General features: G+C 39.0%; 1 protein-coding gene across 5 annotated transcripts in view; it reads right to left on the bottom strand.

The window, feature by feature from the left end:
* USH1C (USH1 protein network component harmonin) overlaps positions 1-21,865 on the bottom strand; it is a 54,712-nt gene that overhangs the window by 13,375 nt on the left and 19,472 nt on the right. The window contains exons 11-18 of one of the 5 annotated variants that reach the window (XM_075425269.1): positions 21,701-21,757; positions 19,704-19,846; positions 19,031-19,096; positions 13,847-13,971; positions 11,369-11,445; positions 10,573-10,622; positions 7,563-7,742; positions 7,106-7,189 (exon numbers count right to left, since the gene is read on the bottom strand). In XM_075425269.1, the coding sequence (XP_075281384.1) occupies positions 7,586-7,742; positions 10,573-10,622; positions 11,369-11,445; positions 13,847-13,971; positions 19,031-19,096; positions 19,704-19,846; positions 21,701-21,757 (675 nt within the window). In that variant the 3' untranslated portion in view covers positions 7,106-7,189; positions 7,563-7,585. Of the gene's footprint in view, positions 1-7,105; positions 7,190-7,562; positions 7,743-8,926; positions 10,623-11,368; positions 11,446-13,846; positions 13,972-19,030; positions 19,097-19,703; positions 19,847-21,700; positions 21,758-21,865 lie in introns of those variants that run through there. The other 4 variants (XM_075425270.1, XM_075425272.1, XM_075425271.1 and 1 more) reach the window with 4 other exon arrangements.

Below are 21,865 nucleotides of genomic sequence, written 5' to 3'. Positions count from 1 at the left end.
TGACTATGTCTGTGGGAAAACTGGTTACTAAGTATCAGTTTAATTTGTTCAAACTGTAACTGAGAAAATAATGGAACAAGAGTATCTAAATTTTTAAAGCAGAAAATGATGAAAAACAACATTGCATTTTGATGAAAGACAGCTAGGAATATTGTGTGCATCATTTGTTGTCAGACATAGCATAAGCTTGTAGTTAAATAAATGAAATGCAAATATGATGTTTGTTCCATCACTTAGAAAGCTCATGCTGCAATACGCTGCCTTGCTCATATACATATATACACACATACATACAAGCACACGCATGTAACAGACACACAACTCTAATTCTAATAGGCCATGACCACCCTCAAGAATAAATGCTACTAATCGGTCCACCAGCTATTTCAGATGAATTTTCAGGGCTGTCACTTGGGAGTTCTCACCTGTCAAAGCAGTACTCCTTTTCAGTAAGCCATGCCTCACCTTCCCTCATATACCACAATTCCCAAGGATGCCACATGATTGGTCCCAAAATACTTAGCCTAAGAGTTTTTTTATTCATATACATTTGAAACAGAAATGGAAAAGAAATAAGAAAAATCTGATTGTGAGTCAACTTTGCAGTAACACTGCATGACCAGTATATTGGAGTCTAAGATACAACAACACACATTTTTTTCTTCTGGAAATAAAATGATGAGGTATATATCTACATTTCAAGTATGTTCACAACTATTTACAAGGGAAAAATACAGTGTAATTGATTTTTACTATTTCATTTCTGACAAATGAATTCAGAATTTATAAAAAAATCATCACTATGCATAAATGAAAAATATGATCTACAGAGTTTAAGGCTCTGGAGTTATGCACCCCAATGCAAAAACTGTCACTAAAAGTGACTTTCAGATCATGGAAAAAAAATGGAAAAATACTCTTCTGTACTTACCATTAGTGATCACTTGAAAATCTACATCAATTTTAGTTAGCAGAAAATGAGACAAGCATTGATTCTTTGAAGGCAAGTCAACACAAATCCCATCATACTGTAGCTCTTAGAAAAAGAATATTAAAAGGCTTACCAGGGCCTCTGATTTGATTGTTGGCCTGACCATAAAGTTTGGGTCAGGATGCAGCATGACTGGTTTAGAGACTATTGGTACCCCTGGATGTCGTTGGCTAGGTGGACTTGGAGCAAGTTGCTATGGGTTAATTTAACAAAATTACAATTCACAATGTAATTTATGCAAATCAATTATTTCACCAAGACGCTTCAATTCAAATAGTTTATGGTAACAAATTTAATGACACTAATACAACAAAATGCTTACAGAATTGTTTTAACCAAGACTTACAAATCAACCAACCAAAACACAATTTCTCTTGCATCCAAATGGTAGCTGTTTCCCCTAAACTCTGACTTCACCAGGAAGATTATGGAAAAATCTCATCCCTGCTTTTGGCATTTATCCCATAAAGGCAATGAACTGAATGAGAAATTGCGGGGGGGTGGGGGTGGTGGTGGTGGAGTGCAAGAACATAGTGAATCTGAAATGAGATTTAAACTACTCTATGGCTAAATAGATCTTTTAAGATGAAATTCACCACGACTGCAGTGATCAGCTTTCCATAAAGAATTTCAAGTTAACTCATCTTGACTTCAGAGCACGGGTTACACTAATTACCTATCCTTGGCTCTACAAAGTACAGATAACCAGAAGCATCCAAGATCTAATCATCCAGCACGTACTAACCCGATTGTACACTTCTTACTCCATCCAAACTCCCACTGACGTCAAGCAGTTTTATTCAAGAAAAGAGTTCAAAACTGAGCCCTGTGGGTTTAGTTTCTGCCTTAACCCCAGCGACTCTCAGCACACTCTTGTCAGTGTTTCTCATAGAAAATGTGATGTATTCCAGATATCATTCATATAGTACAAACTGTATCCTCTGAAATTATTTGAATTGCTTCCAGCAAATTGGCTAGGGCACTTTTTTTTTTTTTTTTTAATACAGGAATTTTGAGGATGGGGTTTTTTTTGTTTGTCTTTTTTTTTTTTCTTTCTTCCCCTTTTTAAAAATAAGTTAAGAAAAAAGATTTGGAACCAGATCTTTGAAAATCCCTGTGGATATCCCTCAACTAATGTTGTTCCACACCGCAAAATATCTCATATTCTTAAGCTTTCTGATCTTAGAAGAATCATCAGGTTCACAGATATCAGCTTGTTAAAGTTGCACTGGAACTGGATGATTTCTCCTGGAGCTGCACAATTTAGAGACAAAATTCTCTAGAGTGCCTCAGAACCGGGACACCCGACATCTGGCCATCCTGAATCAAAACTGGTGCAAAGAGTTATCAAACAAATGTTGGTGGTTCCGAGAAGAAAAATTGCGTCTTAATACCCATTATGTTTAATACATAGTTTGGTCCTAGCTCCTTTCGTGTGTCTTCACAGAAGAACAAAGTATACACTCCATGACATACAGACATACAGAACTTGCAAATGTGGACCGTATGTTGCTGAATTGTTGAAACATGACGCCCTCAGACCATTAGGAGTCACTTCCACTACCTGGTATTAGGTATCTTGTAACACAGCAATGGATCCACACATATGAATGCAAGTGCTAAATTTTAAAGAAATTAGCAACACAGAGTCAAACCCTTGACATTAGCATTACATGGGAAGTTCATAAAACTACAGTCATTATTAACAGCATATAACATACCAGTGGATTGCTTGACACAGAAGATACTTTGCCGATGTGGGAGGTGTTTCTTACAACCTAAACAGTAACAGATTTAGTACCAGGTTCATACAAAGTATACAACTAATAATAACTTTGAGAAACTGATCAATTTATACCAGATATTTTAACAGTTAGTTGTCAAGCATGTATCTGACAGGATTTCATTCTTGAGGGGAAAATCAACTTGGCAACATAGAGAAGATTTACCAGTTTCAGTGATATTAGAAAAGTAAGCTTGTGGGACAACAACAGTTGTCTTATTTTCAGCTTTAGCAGGCATAAACACAAGATCTTTGATCGCTGAAGCCAAATAAACGCACTGCTTCTGCTTATCTGTGGTGTTAAAAACTGGCTTTTTAAAAGGCGGCAAGGATAAATTCTCCAGTTTCTGATTTTTCTTCCATTTCTGAAACCACATCAGGAATATTGGGTTATCTAGAGTCGTAGAATCATAGGTTGGAAAAGACCTCTAAGATCATCAAGTCCAACCATCCACCCAACACCACCATTCCTACTAAACCAAAAACTACTTATAAACAAAGCAGCTTTTGATCAGTATTAAGACTTTACTATGAGCTTAGTTCTTTCCTCACATACAGTAACTATATTCAGTGAAAATAGTCATCATTTTTGAAGTCTAAGTTATTTTTTTGTTGTTGTTACCTGATGTATCTTACTTTAATTATTAACCTCTTTTCTCTAACATATCTAGCAGTGAAAAACTGCCGGAAACAAACATGGGAATATATGGATTTGGGGTCAGATGAGCATGGCTGATTAACTTGTTTATCTGAATATTTTCTATAAGCGTTAGGAGAATGTATTTCTCCTCTGAACACTAGTATTTTGTACACTCGTGTCAATTCACATAATTTTTATTTCACAAATAACTTGGGAAACCTGTTATCCACAACAGCGTTCGACATCTCCATTTCAGTGGATCTAGCATATTCTTGGCACTTCAAACATACAAACCGCATAGATCAAGCGCCATCAGAGGTCTACTTAAGCTTATAAGAAGAGATTCATAGTTCACATTAGGGCAATTATTCCCATTGAAATAATCTGCCCGTTTCCCCAGAGAAGCGATGAACTTGCATATCCTTCCCCACCCTGACCAGAATCATGCAAACTTGAGGCCTAGTATTTCCAAGAAAACATGCAAAAAAAAAAAAAAAAAAAAAAGAAAACCAACAATGAAATCAGTCAATCCATGCAGAAAACTGTGTAGGAAAGAAGTGACCATATGGGATCCTCTTCTGCTGTTTGCCACATAAATGAGTGCCTGAATCCGACTACAGTGCTTAGCAAAGGGAATTAAGATGAAACAGATGCCATTTCTCTCCTAAAGTGAGATCTGACACAAGATTTCTAATATTTGATCCTCTTTTGGACTGAGATTTGTAACAAGGAGAAAGTCAGAATGTTTTCTCAAAGAAAACACACTCCTGTGAGTGCAAAAAAAAGTCAAACCTGACTACGAGCTCTTGTAAATTTAGAAGTATTTTACTGGTAATTTATACTGTGTTGATATTTTAAAAGTCTAAGTGTCTGATTTTAAGCTAATTTTCTTTGTCCACTCTTCTCACCTAACAAAGCAATCTGATAAGATTAAAAACATTCTCACAAGTCATTTTCACTACACAGATATTTTTCTCAAATTTAACTACGAGTTAAATCTGCTGCTTGCTATTGCTTTTTTTATAATCTTTAAGTGCTCAAGTCCAAATAGTCTTTTTAACTGATACATTCTGCCCAAGATGCCTGCATGTGGGAGGGTTACGATGCACGTCAGGGGGAGAGAGCAAAACCTTTTTGACTTAAATTAAAAAAAACCAAACTACCTCTGCACTGCATTCACATCTATGACAATAAAATAATCTCATTCCTTCTTTTAAGACTGCATGTGGCAGATGGGTAGATCCAGTGGATAAAGTGGGTGATGGAGCAGGGGAGCAAGGCCAGGCAGAGGGATGGCAAACATGCGTGCATGCAAACAGATCATGAGGTCACCTGGGAGGCTGGTGTTACTGCCAGGGCTGGACCTCTTGAAAGTGGAACATTTGACGTAGGAAGTGGATGAGCTGATGATGCTGGAGTAACAGTGGCGGGTGAGGGTGGAGGTGGTGCCACACATTGTTTCGGCTTGTCAACTTCATCTAAGTTTATATCATCAAGATCTGTGGTATGAAGCTGCAGGCCACCAGCAAAACGCCGCATAGATGTGGCAGAAGGGGAAGCAGAAGGACGTCCACTTGCCAACTATGTGTAACAGAACAGAAATCTGCCTTAACAGTTCATCTATCAGCAACAGCTCTGAAGAAATTAATGGCAAATCCTAGCACATCACTCAGCATAGGAAGCTCTTGGCTTCTCCCATACAGAATATACATAAACTTTGTCTCTGAAAGCCTTTTTAGAAGCACTCCTTGGGACTGCTGTTTAAAAGGAAAAAAATGGGTGTTCTGTGACAGTAGTCTCGGCTGTTGGGGAAGGGTAGATGACAAAAAACCAAACAAAACAAAAAACCCAACTGCATGGAGTCTTCAGAAGGCAAAATCATAGGACAAATCAGAGATTACACAACTTTTGCCTCTCTTGCTCTTACGAAGAGAAAGCAAGAATTGCCTTTTGCAAAGGTGATTATATAAAAGGAGAGTAATTAAACATGGGCCTTGAAATTCCAAGCCATTAAAAAAGGAAAAGGGACTAAAGTCTGGTGTAAACATAACCAGACTTTAATACAAGAGGGGGACGTAAACCTAAGCAGCTATCAAAAAGTTTAGGGTGCTGCAAAATTTGGATCCTCAGGAGGTTCTGGACGTTCTAATCTCTGTTAATGAACACCAGATGCATTGTGGGACTAAATCGCCAGCATTTGAACAGCTCACCCAAAAATAAGTTTGTGTGCATGAAGAAGGTTTCTACATATGCTGTTAGAGTTGGTAACATTTCTTTTATCAGTGGTCAAACTGAAGTATTTAAGAAAATCCAGTTGATACTCTTTCATTTTGCTATTCTGTATACTCAGCTGAGGAAATATTACAGATGAGCTGTCCTACAGACATATGCATCTTAGACTAATATGACAATACTTCCCTCAAGTGGGTATCTCTGTTGACATTCTTTGGGATCTCCTTATCCATCATGCTCACGCTTTGGTACTAAAGAACAGGTACTTCTTTGGCAAAGGTCCAGAGATTTTGACTGCTCTCGTACCCAAGTGGCGGTTCAAGCCTGCAGTACCTGAACATTTTTAAGCTGCATTTATCCCTCGGAAGCATTCTGGTTTTGTTTTTTACATGTGTTTAACTGCTTTGGTAGTTTTATAGAAGAATTGTAATAGAATATATATATAAAATGTAATGGAAGAATTCTTGGAGCAAATACAACACAGAGTGCTTGTCTTAAATCAGGGTAGAGCTCTGGAAATACAAGAGTGATTTTTATCTGCAATGTTCCCTCTTACTTTACAAAGTAAGGGCGACAAAGATCTAGCTGAACATAGGCAGTCAAATTTAGGTAAAGAAAACTTAATGTAATCAATCCACTGTCCTAGAGACCTGCACTGAAGAGCCATATGGATCTGAGCCTGAGGCCAGGAAGAACAGAAGACCAGATGCTTTTTTCAGAGCTGCTCCATATTGACCTGAAGGAAACTCATGCGAGAGTCTTCCCCAAGGGTCCCCTCTGTGGTTGCAATTTCTCGGGGATCCCAGGGGAGTTGAGCAGATTGCAGTGTTCCTCTTGAAAGCAGCTGTGCTTGGAAGAGAGCCAGAGCAGCAGGATGGTGGGAAAGCCTCACTCCATATCTAGAACCATCAGGATCTACGGCACAATCACTATCTGCAACTCCCTTCGTTTAAGTGGACAATTTCAAACACAAATTCAAACCCTGTTCTTTGGGAGTTTCTAATATTTTTGCCAATTTCTTAACCTGTACCTTCATTCCTTGCAATACAAGGAAGCATCCAAGAGCTCATTGTCAATGTTGCTCTTCTTTGCATAGGACATTAAAACATATGGCTGGGTATACTAGTCTCAGTTTTATTATTGGTAGCATGTCCCACCTAGCCCAAACAGCTCATGAGCCAATAAAACTATCAAGTACAAAATAAAACCAGTTCATTAAAATAATAATTAAAAAATCTGTAAAATACTGGAACAGCAAATGCTACAGACTAAGTCATCAATTACTGACATTTCCCCCCCCCTTCGAACGAAGGCTGAGAGGGGAAGATAAAGACTGATGTTTCTCTGGTAAAAACCTGTTGCTTTTAGGAGACAACTAGTGAGTTGTTTAGAGATCATGCAATATATGGAGAAGCCAGGATTTTACCTCAGGAGACTCATTCTCCACAGAGGAAATCTGTTCTAATCGTGTCTGACAAAGTCTTTCCACCCAGTGCTGCACCTTTTCTGATTCTTCAAGGTCTTCTCGTTCTGTCTCAGATACCTTAACCACAACATCAGTGCATGAAAAAAGGTTATAGGTATAGTTACAATGTAAATATGTTCCAAAAGTATGAAATTTCATTTAAATTAGTTTTAAAACCAACTATGATTTTGAGAATGATTTCCTATTTTGCTGTTTGTCATTAAATTAATCACTAAACATGGACACTTATTAACTGCAGAGGTATCCACATTTGTGGAAAAAAGTAGAAACAAGCAAACTTGAACAGAGTTTTGCAGTGCAACAGCACTTCTTTAAAAATCTCATTATCTTTGACATAATTCAAAAAGTGTCTTGCTAAAATAATTGCATTAAGGATTCAGCTCATTTTCTCTCAATATAATTTTGCACTGGATAGGAGAACACAACCTACCTCTTGCACAAGACGATTTATTTTCAGTTGTTTTTCTTTCTCCAACATTCCTTCTTTCTCTTTGGCAAGTTTTTGCTCAAACTCCATTTCCTTTTTATTCTTCTTCTGTTCACACAAACTGTCACTTTTTGATTTCTTTCGCTCTTTCCCTTTCTGAGAAGTTTTGTTGGTTTTGTTTTTCTTTTAAGTTAAACAGACTTTTACATCAGCTAAAACACCACAAACTTCAAGCTCAGTACATGAGTGCCTGCCTTGAAAATTTAATTACAATCTGTGCAAGTTAGGAGATGGTCTTTTGAAAGAAAATCTAGAGTCCATTTCCCCAGCAATTTGCAGGAAATTGTACCTTATTTGGAGGGCCTGTGCACATAACTTAAGTTGGACAAGATCAGACAGTTCAACTTTTTCACTTCTCTGCAAAGTTACAATATTAGGGGGCACAGTCCCACCACAAAACTGAATATTCAAACAGTTCTAGTTAGGTCTTGATTTGCCATCTCTCTGTTCTGGCATTTTTATATAAAAGCAAGACTGACCGCTTTCAGGTGATGACAGATGCTCATGTATAGGTAGATGTGAATATTCTATGCATAAAACATCTTCATGCATATGTCCTAAATCCAGCACTGCCTGCCTTAATACAACTGAAATAAGCAATTACAAAGGAAAGGCTTGGATCAGTGCATAAACTGAATTGTTCCCAGGAAAGAACACTGCGTTGTGAAGACCAAGTAGCTCCTACAAGCACTGGATAAATTCTGCTCACATGGATGACTACAGCACAAAGCAACTTTCAAATTTTAGATGTAGAGTACAACCAAAGGGGAAAGCTACATAGTCTTTCTGGAGCCTCTGTTCCTGTTGTCTTCGAAATACACCCTGCTCCTTATTTCTGCTTTAACAATGCCACTTTTCTGTTACCCTCTCCCATTTCTACTGGTAGGGCCTAGGTCCATATTCCAAAGCCCACGCTCTCCTTTTATTCATCAAAAAGGAGGAGCAGCTGGCCAGTTACTGTCAATTACTGCCAGTGCCCAGAGAGACTAAGCTTCGGTTTTGATTTTGCTCTGCTCATTATCGTCAGCTACTGGCTTTTCATGGTGGTTTGGGGAACTCAAAGCAAGCACATGCTTCCCTTTACATAGCATTATTTGTCTTCCTTTCATCTTTTACATATAATATTGTTAACAAAGTCTTGGAAAACAGACACTTTCCCTGGCAGCTACAAAAGTCAATTCTCCCAGTCAAGTACTTAATTGGAACTTTGTACTGCTGAGTTCAGTGGGATGTTGTCTATTGCTTCCTGGTTAAGTGCTGGTGGTGTCGCGGGGGGGAGGGGCGTAGGAAAAATTAATAATCGGAGACAAATTTTGAAAAATTTAATTCAAAAAATCTAGCTTTTCAGGTTAATGTTTTAACATAAATATAATTCTGGTGATGTGTTTTATTCAAGGCTAGTTTGTAACTTTAATAACAATTGCTGATATTATCTTACCCTCTAATAAGTTAGAAGATAACTTTAATACTGTCTACTAAATGTGACATCTGGCAGGTCAACCTGCTAGGTATCAACATTCGAAAAATTACTGAGTTTAAGGCACAGTACACATGCCAAAGTGATCCAGAATATAAATATATATCAGACAATCTTAGCTTAATTCACTGCATTTGGATACAACAGGATGAGTGATCCTTTACTTCCATTTTCCCGTGGATTCAGTTTACTTCCTATTAAAGATTTTTAGTACAGAATGAAATTTTGGTTTTAAAACAAAACAAAACAGCAATTAGCAATTTGGAGTAGGATGAAAATTCATCACTTCCAGATTCAAAGATATTTCTAAAAGAAAAAGATTAAAAATAGATCTTTTCAAGCTTCTAGTCCACATTGTGTAGTGGAGTTCAACAGGAACTGGGCAAGATCTTCATTACTATATGAAAAGGTATTTGGAAGCTGTCTAAACTACCTTTGTCAGCAAGAATACAGAAGATCATAGAACGGTTTGGGTTGGAAGGGGCCTTGTAGATCATCTCGTTCCAACCCCCTTGCCTTGCGGGACAGGGAGGCTGTATGACCGGACTGAGTTTCCAGAACATGCAATTATACTTTCAGACAGAAATCCTAACTGTACTGGCTTCCACACAAGTTACAGCTCCATGATTATTTACAGTTGCTAGCAGTACAAAATGTACCATCATTTCCTGTTCTCTGTTAAGGAGAATAGGCATTTCCTATCCACATAGAAGGTTAAAGTAATAGTCCTGAATGGTGACACAAATACCTCACCTACCAGATACAACCCTGGCCACCTCAGAAACCTCAGTTTCTCAGTAGATACACATACAAACTCTCCTTGATACTTCTACCCCAGTTAATTACCATCGGCCATTACAAGAAAAAAAACAAACCACACAATGCAACCACACACTCGCTATAATATGGCTAACATGCACTGAAAGAACGAAAGACAATAAGGCAACAGCAGAAATAAAGTATGATTTGAAACTCTCTTAGTTTGAAATTGCAATACTTCAGCAGCAGCTCTACAGATTGTATCAAGCTTGAAGATTTTCAATTGTTTTTGCTCATTCTGTATGATGTACGTGCCTAAAAGCCTTCAGCATTCCTCTTATTGGGAGATTTGTAAAGCTATAACTGGGAACTGCATACTTGGTTCCCATTGAATTTTTGTCTTTTTTTTTTTTTTTTTTTCTTTTTTTACACATTATTATGGGGACTTCTGGAGAACATAAACACATGCACTGTCCACCTGTACCCAACACCTTCTGCAAAGTATTGACATACACTTCCCACTGCAGCTGGCAGGACTTGAGAAGTCGAAAGTATTCAAAAGAACAAAATTGTCCTTTTTGGCATCCCAAACACATCTTAATCTATGCACACATTAAAAGAAGCATTTGACTATAAAGAATGTCTAGTAAAAACAGAAAAGAAGAAAAAAGAGGAATTAAAATGCACAGCAAACAAATTCACGTACAAACTTTGTACCTTGCGGATTGTGGGAAATTTTCCTTCATACCTATAAAACCATCCAAAAGCTACGAAAAGGTAAAGGAAAAGTTCTTTTTTGAAGAAAAGTCAAGGACTGGTTCAGATACAGATCAATCCATACTGATACATGAACTGATTTAAATTTATTTGAAGGCGCAACACCAAGAGTTCGGTATTACATGGCAAATTCTTAAGACAACTTCTTGATCAATTGTGCTAGTACATTTAGTCTCAAGTTTCCCTTATTGTACCGATACACATTTTATGTTAGGCAAAGCAAATGCAACAAGTAATCTTCATTAAGAACCATACAGCCATTTGCACTGTGAAGATTTCTGTGGTCACAGTCCTACTTTACACTAGTTTTAACAAGCCTTCTTAAAAAGAAACAGGTATTCATACTCATTCAAGCCTGTGGCAGAACATGGTGGCATGTGAGGAGACAAGAAAAGCTACATTTCCTAGGCTAAAATATTTCGAGCCAAGTGCATAAATATTAAAAACCCACATTGCTAAGCAAAAACATATAAAAGAATCCTTTACCATAATTTTATACAAGAAACACTGATAACACACAGCTCTCTGTACAATCCACCTTTGTATTTGTATCAAGGTATCTTCAGAAAGCAATGACAGCAACAGTGTTATAACTTTTCATCATTTACCAAAGGACCACACATATTGCCCTAGCAAAAACCAAATGATCAGATCAGTGTCAAGACTGACTGTCAGGACGAAAGAAAACACAGGAAGAATCCGAATCAGGATAGGAAGTTAAGGTTGAGCAGCAAACCTGTTTGTCCTGCTTCATGATCATTTCATCCATGTCATCTGTTTCAAGTTGGTCATGTGCAACTCCCTTTAAATCCACTAGAGAAACAAAGGAGGGAAGGAGTGAGGAGATAGAAATGACAGTCTAACTAGAGGTTCACATGAAATGAAAGAGAGATCAGCAATGTGTGACTAGAAGTTTCCATGAAATAAAAAGAAGCTAGCAACAGGATATTTTTCCACATAATTGGAAACAAGAAGAACCCAAAACTGAGATCCTGCTTAAATCAAATCAATTTCCAACCTCCTCCAACCCTCAAGGGCAGTTAGGATCTAAATATGGCCAAGTAGTCTGCTCTGCTATGAAGGGAAGCCTGCAGGGGTAGGGTTTTTTCCTGTAATTAAACCATCAGCAGTTCTGGGATATCCAGCTTCAAAAAGAAACATCAGCTTTCTACTGCGCTGTCACTGGGTAAATGCTATACAGAGAAAACACTGTCCTGAAGAATCAGAAAACTAAATGGACAAAAGATGGTTGCGGAACAAACATTTCCCCGTCTCAGTTTCTCATCCATGAAAAGTTATGTGACTTCCCCAAAGTCACCCGAAAAATAACGTAAGCGGGTTAGGGACCAACCCAGGTCTTCCTTAAGTTATACAATACCTGGTCCACAAGCACTTTCCACTTTTTCTTCTGTCCAATACCGTTTTAGTACACTTTCCACATACTATCTATAGCTCCCAGCTTAGCTTGTTAACTGCAAATTAAGCTCCAAGCATCTTAAATTCCTTTGGACAACTAAGTCAGACTTACACTTCAGGGCAATTCTTTATGGAAAAGTTGCCGTGTACAAACAGTACCTCCCTAGTCCCTCGACTAATTCTGAAGCAGACTGCCCAGTGACATCAAATAAATTTTCATCATCAATGGATGAAAAGAGGAAAAAGACAGGAAAAAGCAGAACAGGGGAGGAAAAAGAGACAGATTCAGTAAGGAAAATCACAGGAAGAGGGGAACAGAAAAACCAAAAAGTAAGGAAAAGGTGTTTCAAAGTCTACAGGTAATCCACATTTGAAAAAGCAGGAGGTTTTTTTCTACTTGACAGATGGTCTATTTAAGATATTAACAGATCTGCTACTATCATAATTTCATTTTCAAGATAATTGTCAAAAGGGCATGCACTGAAGAAGATGATACGCAGAAAAACGATGTGGTAAATACTTTAGCCTGAGAAGAAACAAATTATCTGCGAAAGGCATGCTGGCAGGATACAGATTTGTTAAAATCTGTTTTGGAAAAACTCTTAAAAGAAGTTGCTGATTTTTAAGAATCCGACTTTTCTCTTTGTCTAGTGGCTTACTGTTGCTTTGCAACAAAGTTGCATTTTTTACCACATTCAATACTTTGTTTACTCAATTAAGTTGTTTACTCTTCCTCATGGAAGAGAAGCAAGGGAGCTCCAAGACGTTCCTACAGCCCCCAAAGACCACCAAAGTAAGAGAGGACTGAGGTCCTGCTGAAGAGGCGATGGAAAAGATGGTTAGATTTTTCTGAAAATTAAACATTGAATTAATTTCAGCCAAGCCAAAAGCAGGGATTCCATATGTGTCTCTTCTACTCAATAGCAAGCAGACAAAAATACTCCAAACCATCTCCACACTGATTTAGAATAAGGGACAAGGAAAAAAGGTAACAATATGAGTAACACAAAGTGCATTCATTCATTCATTCCAAATGAGACTGCAAATCTAGTACTAGTTGTCTACCTTCAGACGCTATCTCCCAAGATATCTTCTCAAACACAAAAACAATGTTATTTGCTGATACAGTTAAGGCAGAAAGCTCAAAGCAAATTTCAAATGAAAGAAGAAAAACAAACACTTGTCCCCCCCTTCTTCGCGCCTTCATTTTCAAGACTAACAAAACCCAGTAACAAAATGCCCATAAAACTTTAAATATTACTTATTACTATAAGTAATATTGTCTTCACTGAGATGCAAGCATTCACATGTATACAACTTAGCATTTGAATATCAGCTTATCCACATGGACATAAAAACATAATCGCGTATCAGACAAAAAACACAGTACTAATTCCATTTGTGCATATAGTGGATAGTCTACTGATGCAAAAACTGCTCTGTGAAAAGACTGACAAGCAAAACACTGAACAGAAACAACATGGAAAGCAATGCACCAAAACACCAGGCTAAAGAGGCTGATACTTCAGACAATTCCTTAGTGAGCTTTACTTTTTTCTTTCTCCTGCTGCTGATTTTTAAAAACCATGACTGTTTGAGTGGATGTAGATTTTGTGAGGCAGGTACTTGTTAAATAAGAGCTATTAAATTAATCTATCATATGCTTCCAGCCTTCTGAAGATAACGAAGTCACAGCTAGCTTGGCTTGGACAAAAAATGGTGATATATTCCATACAGCTTAGCGATGCATCTGAAACAAATACCTTCCCTAGGAAGCAGATTGCAATTAATGACTTACTTTTGTGTTTGGAACGAGGGGCAGAGTGCACTTCTGCAGTTACAGTTTTCAGAGATTTGGGAGGTTCTTTAGGACCCCAGTCTTCTTCCCACTCCTTTTTAAATTTCTCTTCCTCTGCTGTTATCCTACAGGAAAAAAACCCTCAGCTAGGAATTCTGAGTATAAAAACAACAGCATCAATATAAATTCATTACAATTATGTAATTTTCAGTATGTTTTTCTTCTCTTTAATATAAAGCATAATAAACTGTCCCTTCCCCCAAACCAAATGCATTTCATCAATCTAAGTTTAATTTATTAAGCTATTAAGATAGTTTGTAAAATACAATGTAACTGAGTAAAATAGTCTTATTTAATATTGAGATTTCAAAGGCGAGTTACATAAACACCTGCACAGATATTGAGCCCAGAGTGATACACTACAAAACTGACTGTCATCTTAACTGAACCTAAAAAACATCTCACCTAATAAATTTTCTTTTTTAGAACTAGGAAGTATCTATTAGAAAAATAATCAGTTTTAACTGAAATAATAAGTGACAGAACATCTATCACATGCCTAGATCAGATGTTACAATGGTAAATTATACCTAAAAAGTACACATTTTATTTAGAATCATAGAAAGTTTTGGGATGGAAGGGACCCCTAGAGGTCATGTAGTCCAACCCCCCCGCAGCAAGCAGGGACACCACTAACTAGATCAGGTTGCTCAGAGCCCTGTCCAACCTGGTCTTGAATGTTTCCAGGGATGGGGCCTCCACTACCTCTCTGGGCAACCCGCTCCAGTGTTTCACCACCCTCATTGTAAAGAATTTCTTCCTTATATCCAGCCTAAACCTACCCTGTTTTAGGTTAAAACCATTACCCCTTGTCCTGTCACTGCTGTCTCTACTAAAAAGATTGTCCCCATCTTTCCTATAGGCTCCCTTTAAGCACTGAAAGGCTGCAATCAGGTCTCCCTGCAGCCTTCTCTTCTCCAGGCCGAACAAGCCCAACTCTCTCAGCCTGTCCTCATAGGAGAGGTGCTCCAGCCCTCGGATCATTTTTGTAGCCCTCCTTTGGACCCGCTCCAACAGTTCCATGTCCTTCTTGTGCTGAGGGCTCCAGAGCTGAACGCAGTACTCCAGGTGAGGTCTCACCAGAGCAGAGTAGAGGGGCAGAATCACCTCTCTCGACCTGCTGGCCACACTTCTCTTGATGCGGCCCAGGACACGGTTGGCCCTCTGGGCTGCCAGCGCACGTTGCCGGCTCATGTCCAGCCTTTCGTCTATCAGTACCCCCAAGTCCCTCTCAGCAGAGCTGCTCTCGATCCTTTCAACCCCCAGCCTGTATTGATACCGGCGATCACCCCGACCCAGGTGTAGGACCTTGCACTTGGCCTTGTTGAACCTCATGAGGTTCACACAGGCCCACCTCTCCAGCTTGTCCAGGTCCCTCTGGATGGCATCCCGTCCTTCTGGTGTCTCAACCGTACCAGTCAGCTTGGCAATCTTGCTGAGGGTACACTCGATGTCACTGTCCATGTCATTGATGAATATATTGAACAGCACCGGTCCCAGTACGGACCCCTGAGGGACTCCACTCGTCACTGGTCTCCATCCGGACATTGAGCCGTTGACCACTACCCTTTGGCTGCGACCATCCAACCAATTCCTTATCCACCGAACAGCCCACCCATCAAATCCATGGCTCTCCAATTTAGAGAGAAGGATGTTGTGGGGGACCGTGTCAAAGGCTTTACAAAAATCCAGATAGATGACATCCATAGGTTTTCCCTTGTCCACCCTTGTTGTTACACCATCATAGAAAGCCACTAGGTTGGTCAGGCAGGACTTCCCCTTGGTGAAGCCATGCTGGCTGTCTCAAATCACCTCCCTGGCCTCCATGTGCCTTGGCATATCTTCTAGGAGGATCTGTTCCATGATCTTCCCAGGCACAGAGGTGAGGCTGACAGGTTGGTAGTTCCCAGGGTCCTCCTTTCTACCCTTTTTGAAAAGGGGCACAATGTTTCCCTTTTTCCAGTCACTGGGGACTTCCCCTGACTGCCATGACTTTTCAAATATCATGGAGAGTGGCTTGGCAACTACATCAGCCAGTTCCCTCAGGACTTTGGGATGCATCTCATCAGGTCCCATGGACTTCTGTACATTTAGGTTCTGCAGGAGGTCCCGAACCTGGTTAGATTTCTATATCTTATCTCCATTTTGATGATTACTTCCTAAACACATAGTTCTAGGCTACACTAAAAAGTGAGTCTTCCCAAAAAGAACTAAATACTGTTGAGACACAAACCACATTAAATTCAGCATTCTAGGAAATAAAAAAATAAAAAAATTCACACTTCAGGACAAAGGAGCTCGTGAAACAAGTAAATTACTTAGAAAGGCACCATGATAAAACAATGGATATTTTGATGGAAAATTCAGCAAATCCCAAGCAGGTCACAAGAGAACTGCTGTATAACCTAGTAGCTTGTAGCTTCATATATGGTGCCTTAAAGTGATCCAAGATCTATTCCTGGCTGTAGTCTGTCTTGAGCTGGTAAACTTAGATACATACGATTCAAAAGATAAGTCAAGTATAAAGAGCACCTCTAAATCAGCTGAGGTAAACTTAAAAAATATCCACATGTGGTGAAAGCAATATTGTATCTGCAGCTGAGGACACTGAATAGCAGGTAACGTTGGACAGAACGTTTAGATTTGTTTCCACATTTCATTTTAATAAAAAAAAATGAGGTTACAACGTAACTTGAAGTACACAGAGATAAGGGACTCTGTCAATTAGGCAAATTTGATTTTTTTTTCCTAAAACGTATGCAAGATGAAGTGGATAGAGAACTGGCTGAATGGCAGAACTCAGAGGGTTGTCATCAGCAGCGCTGAGTCTAGTTGGAGGCCTGTAACTAGCAGTGTCCCCCAGCGGTCAGTACTGGGCCCAGTCTTGTTTAACTTACTCTTCAATGACCTGGATGAAGAGTTAGAATGTACCCTCAGCAAGTTTGCTGATGACACAAAACTGGGAGGAATGGTGGATACACCAGAAGGCTGTGCTGCCATCCAGTGAGACCTGGATAGGCTGGAGAGTTGGGCAGAGAGGAACCTGATGAGGTTCAAGAAGGGCAAGTGCAGGGTCCTGCACCTGGGGAGGAACAAACCAATGCATCAGTACAGGCTTGGGGCGGACCTGCTGGAGAGCAGCTCTGGAGAGGGATCTGGGTGTCCTGGTGGACAACAGGTTGATCATGAGCCAGCAGTGTGCCCTGGCTGCCAAGAAGGCCAATGGGATCCCGGGGTGCATCAAGAGAAGTGTGGCCAGCAGGTCGAGGGAGGTTCTCCTCCCCCTCTACTCTGCCCTAGTGAGGCCCCATCTGGAGTACTGCATCCAGTTCTGGGCTCCCCAGTTCAAGAAAGATGAGGAACTACTGGAGAGAGTCCAGCGGAGGGCTACGAGGAGTATGAGGGGACTGGAGCATCTGTCCTGTGAGGAAAGGCTGAGGGAGCTGGGCTTGTTCAGCCTGAAGAAGAGAAGGTGGAGAGGGGACGTAATAAATGCTTATAAATATCTGAAGGGTGGGTGTCAGGAGGATGGGGCCAAACTCTTTTCAGTGGTGCCCAGTGACAGGACAATGGGCAATGGGCACAAACTGAAGCAGAGGAAGTTCCGTCTGAATATGAGGAAGAGCTTCTTCCCCCTGAGGGTGACGGAGCCCTGGAACAGGCTGCCCAGGGAGGTGGTGGAGTCTCCTTCTCTGAAGATATTCAAGACCCGCCTGGACGCAGTTCTGTGCAACCTGCTCTAGGTGACCCTGCTTCGGCAGGGGGTTTGGGCTAGATGACCCACAGAGGTCCCTTCCAACCCCTAACATTCTATGATTCTATGATTCCTGAAGAAAGGATTTTTAAAATGTAGCAAAGGGTCATCTTCACATACTGTTAATACAGTTCTAGTGAAACTGCCTGGCTGCAATTGCTTATTAAAATTAAATTTTAGATTAAATCTAAGTTCCTAGCATCCTCCCTCTTCTACACCAAGGAGATTGGCACTGACTTAACAGTTTGGATTGTAATATGGAAAAGCTTAACATGTGACCAAGCAGCACTTGGAAATTATGCAAGGAAGTACAAAGATGTGCTAGACCTTAAAATGAGCAGCCCTCAAGGCAGCCTAATCATTAAAGTCCTTCCCAAGTGAGTAAACACTGCATCAAAACAGGTATTTCACACTATCTTTCATGCAATTTCCCAACGTCATTTAGAAGGGAAATTAATCACTGTGATAACAACAACATGTTATACTGGTTGATTTTAAAGTTCCAAATGTAAAACAACACTTAAGTTACATTTATAGTAGTGACTTTACTACGATACAATCTTTGAACGTGTCTAGTTCCTAGAATCACAGATTTTTAAAACCAGAATAGACTGTGATAATCAAAATCAGATTTCCTGAATAAAATAGATTATAGAACTTTCTGCTTTTGGTGCCACGGTTTTAATTTAATTAATTCTCTCCTTAGAAAAACAAAAGCCTACTTAAAATTTGTGATGACTGAAACTTCTACTCAAGACAATTAGCACATGTAGTCCTTATTTTAGTCTAAATCTACATAGCTTTTGTTTTCAGAGCTGACAGACTGAAAAGGCTATTAAATTCCACACTGTGTACTGTCTTGCAGATCATGAACAAACTACCCATGTCTTATTTTTTTTAAATATAAGCTAAGTGGATATGTCATCAAGTCCCCAAGTACAACCATATTTTCCAAATCTTCATTCTTCTGTGTTTCCTCCCTGATTTAGTTCCTTGCAGTATTCAGTTCTTTTTCTCTGTTAGAGTTCAACGTAGTGGTTCAGTGACATCAGAGTAAGGACGTTCTGCTTCTCAGAACTTCCTTGATCTTAAGTATCTCTATACATCTATAACATTTTAAAAATACACACTCAACTTCAATTTCACATTGAATTTATTATCATCATAAGCCCCATGTGTTCCAGGTGCTGATTTTCAGATCAGTTTCCTATTCTGTAACTGTGGTGTACTTACTCAAATTCATTGGAACCTATATTTAGCTTAGTAGAAATATACACATTTTTATTAGAAAAGAACCTGCGGAATGTTTTCAGCCAGATCTAATATACAGGGACCCTTTTTCAGGCAGCCTATGTAAGGTTTTTACTTACTGCTCTATTTCTCTGCGATATCTCTCTTCTTCCTCTGCAGCCTTCTGGGAAATCTCCAGTTTTCTTCTATAATAAAAGGAATTAGGGCACAATAATTAAAATAGTATTTTCTGAGTAAGAACTTGCACAAAGTGTGCCAGCATACACTTAGTAAAAGATATAGATGGTAGATACATATGCAATGGGGAAAAATGCTCCTTTTTAAAAGCTGTCTTTGAGATATCAAGGGTTCAATATACTTTTGTAGGAACCCTGAGGATATTCATGACCATCTGGACAATAAGGGCATATCATCTATCTAACTCCGTAAGTCACTGTCTCCTTCGGAGACAGTTCCATAGCGTGTTATTGTAAGAATATAAAATTTGTAACTGGCCTGCTAAAAATAAAGAATGAGGGAATGCATCAGGAAAACAACAAATATCACATTGAACCACAGGGGTACGACAGTCAGGGAACAAAGTGACCCTTCTACTCAAGACGTATTTGAATGATATCAGCTTTGAAAACCTAGAACATCAAAAGCACCACAGGATAAGGATTTATGAACAAGGACTGCAACAGAAAAATTAAGTTCATCTACATCGGGAACCTCCTCACAGTTGTTCCTGTCTTCCATGCCCTTTCCAAACCCAGGCTAAATTTTTCAGAACATCCTATGCAGAGTCCTTACAGTCTCTCTTTCTCTTGCTGCTCTTTGATAATTTTGTTAGTCTCGAGCGCTAGTCGCTTCTGATGCATTAACTCCTGGCGTTCTTGCTCACGGAGACGTGCTTCTCTCTGCCTTTCTTCTTCAGTCATGAACAGCTCCTTTCCCTGCAATCAGAATCACCACCCAAATTAGTTGTCGAAAAGTGTAATGAATGTGGTTCTAGGAAATAATTCAAAAAACTATTTCATACTAGCACATCTGCTGTTTCCTCACATTACTTTTTCTAAGGAATGCTTTCTGAAGGACCCTGAAAAATCTCACCACTTCATTCCAAAGAGCTGCTACAGTTTCATTCTCAAAGTTATGTTGTGCTAAACACCTTAGAAGAGGCATGCAACTACCACAGTCTGCAACAATAGTGTAGGTGTTATGCCAAGGACATGCTCAGTGTGTCACCCAGAAGAAACTCCAAGTTATACTTCCTTGAAATCTAATTGACTGATGCAATGCTAGAGAACAGCACATTAAACAAATCCCAGTGTGGGAGACAAGAATATAGTCACTGCATTTTAAAGTTCTTGTGGCTGCTATGGAAAGGTAGCATCACTCTGGGAGCCCAAATACAGGGAACGTATATTGCTAAAAGATTATATAGTTAATGTGTTTCAGTTGTTTTTGTTCCTGTTTCTTTTGTTTTACAGTTAAGACACCAGCACTATTTTCTGTTCAAGGAAGTTATTTCCATGGTGCCATTTGTGGAACACTTTGATAACATTTATCTATTTTTCATTACTGAAATTAAAATCCCACTAGAATTTTTGATGTGTCTAAGGCTCAAATTAGAAAGCTCAAACAAAAACAGGCAGTGAAGAATGTCTTTGCACCATGATCCTTGCCGACAGAAAAACAGTACTAGAGAAGCTGTTTCCTTTTGCAATCTCTTCTTTAGTACAAAGATGCATATTGAGGAAAGGAGACACAAGCAAGGTGAAGTAGGGTGGAGCAGAAGAGTTCCATAGCAAAAATTCATCATTTTAGGACGCAATCCCAGCGGTACATGCTGGAACAGATCCCATCTTTTCTAACAGTTGGTAATATACCTGGGAGTTGAAACTAAGTCCTTAGGATGTTGAGTTCCTGGAGCTTAATCAACTAGTCTGGAGCATTTGTTTAAACAATGTCTACAATGCCTTTGGACAACTGCATCTTTGTTACTGTAAGAGTAGTTTGATTAAACCATAATTCCTTAAGATAGGAATAACACAGTATATATGAGCCCTTAGGAAGTAGCTTAAATGATTTATTAAATCTTGTTTTCCCTACTTAATTCAGTTGCAAGGCAATTAGAAAATACCATCTTTGATTAGTCTATTGAACTTGAGTATCCTCTTGTATATTACTATATGCTTTACTATAAGAAGGATTAAAGCAGTAAAAACATTAAAACATTTATTGAAAGTCACACTGAAGTCAGTGGAAAAATTTAATTCATTTCAGCTGGCTTTAGATTATGCCCCAAAGGCATATAGTTCTGTTGTACAAAACAGTGGAAATGGAAAATGGAACAATTTTCAATGTGTTGATACACTAAAGAGATCAGATAAGCAGCTACACCAGGAATTAATTTGGAATAAGACTAAGAAATCAGCTATTCGCAAGGAAAAAGTAATTGATTCCAATCTAATTCACCTTTCATGTTTCAGCAGAAGCGGCTATCTATTAGAATAGAAGCTCTTAAACATGAGAAACCATGATGATTAAGTTCATTGCCGTTCCTTGTCAAAGGAACAGTTTTGCACTGGGCCAGAGTCATGAAACTGTTTTTTATTTGAGAATACTGTGGATAGTCATCAGTGAAATAATCAAAAGCCACTCAACACTGCCCTAGTTTTATAGAATTTAGTGGTATAGACATTATAGTGGAACACAGCTTTACTTTCTGTATATTTATTTTTACCATTTATTTGCCCATACAGTAACTTTCACAAATGTTCTGCTTTTATAAAAATACTACTTACAGCGCCTGCTACCACAGAGACAGTCAAAGTACGACTGCTTTTGAGCACTCTGACAGCCTGCAAATTAGAACAAAACAAAAATCAGCCTGACTTAAGTGATAAAAGGCCTGTATATATAGGATAAAAGATGCTTGTTGTCAAGATGAGAATTTCTAGAAGATTTAC

The sequence above is a fragment of the Opisthocomus hoazin genome, chromosome 7 (genome assembly GCF_030867145.1).
Source record: "Opisthocomus hoazin isolate bOpiHoa1 chromosome 7, bOpiHoa1.hap1, whole genome shotgun sequence".
NCBI lineage: Eukaryota > Metazoa > Chordata > Aves > Opisthocomiformes > Opisthocomidae > Opisthocomus > Opisthocomus hoazin.
The sequence above is the reverse complement of the archived record's forward strand: the minus strand, read 5'-3'. Positions and strand labels throughout refer to the sequence as shown.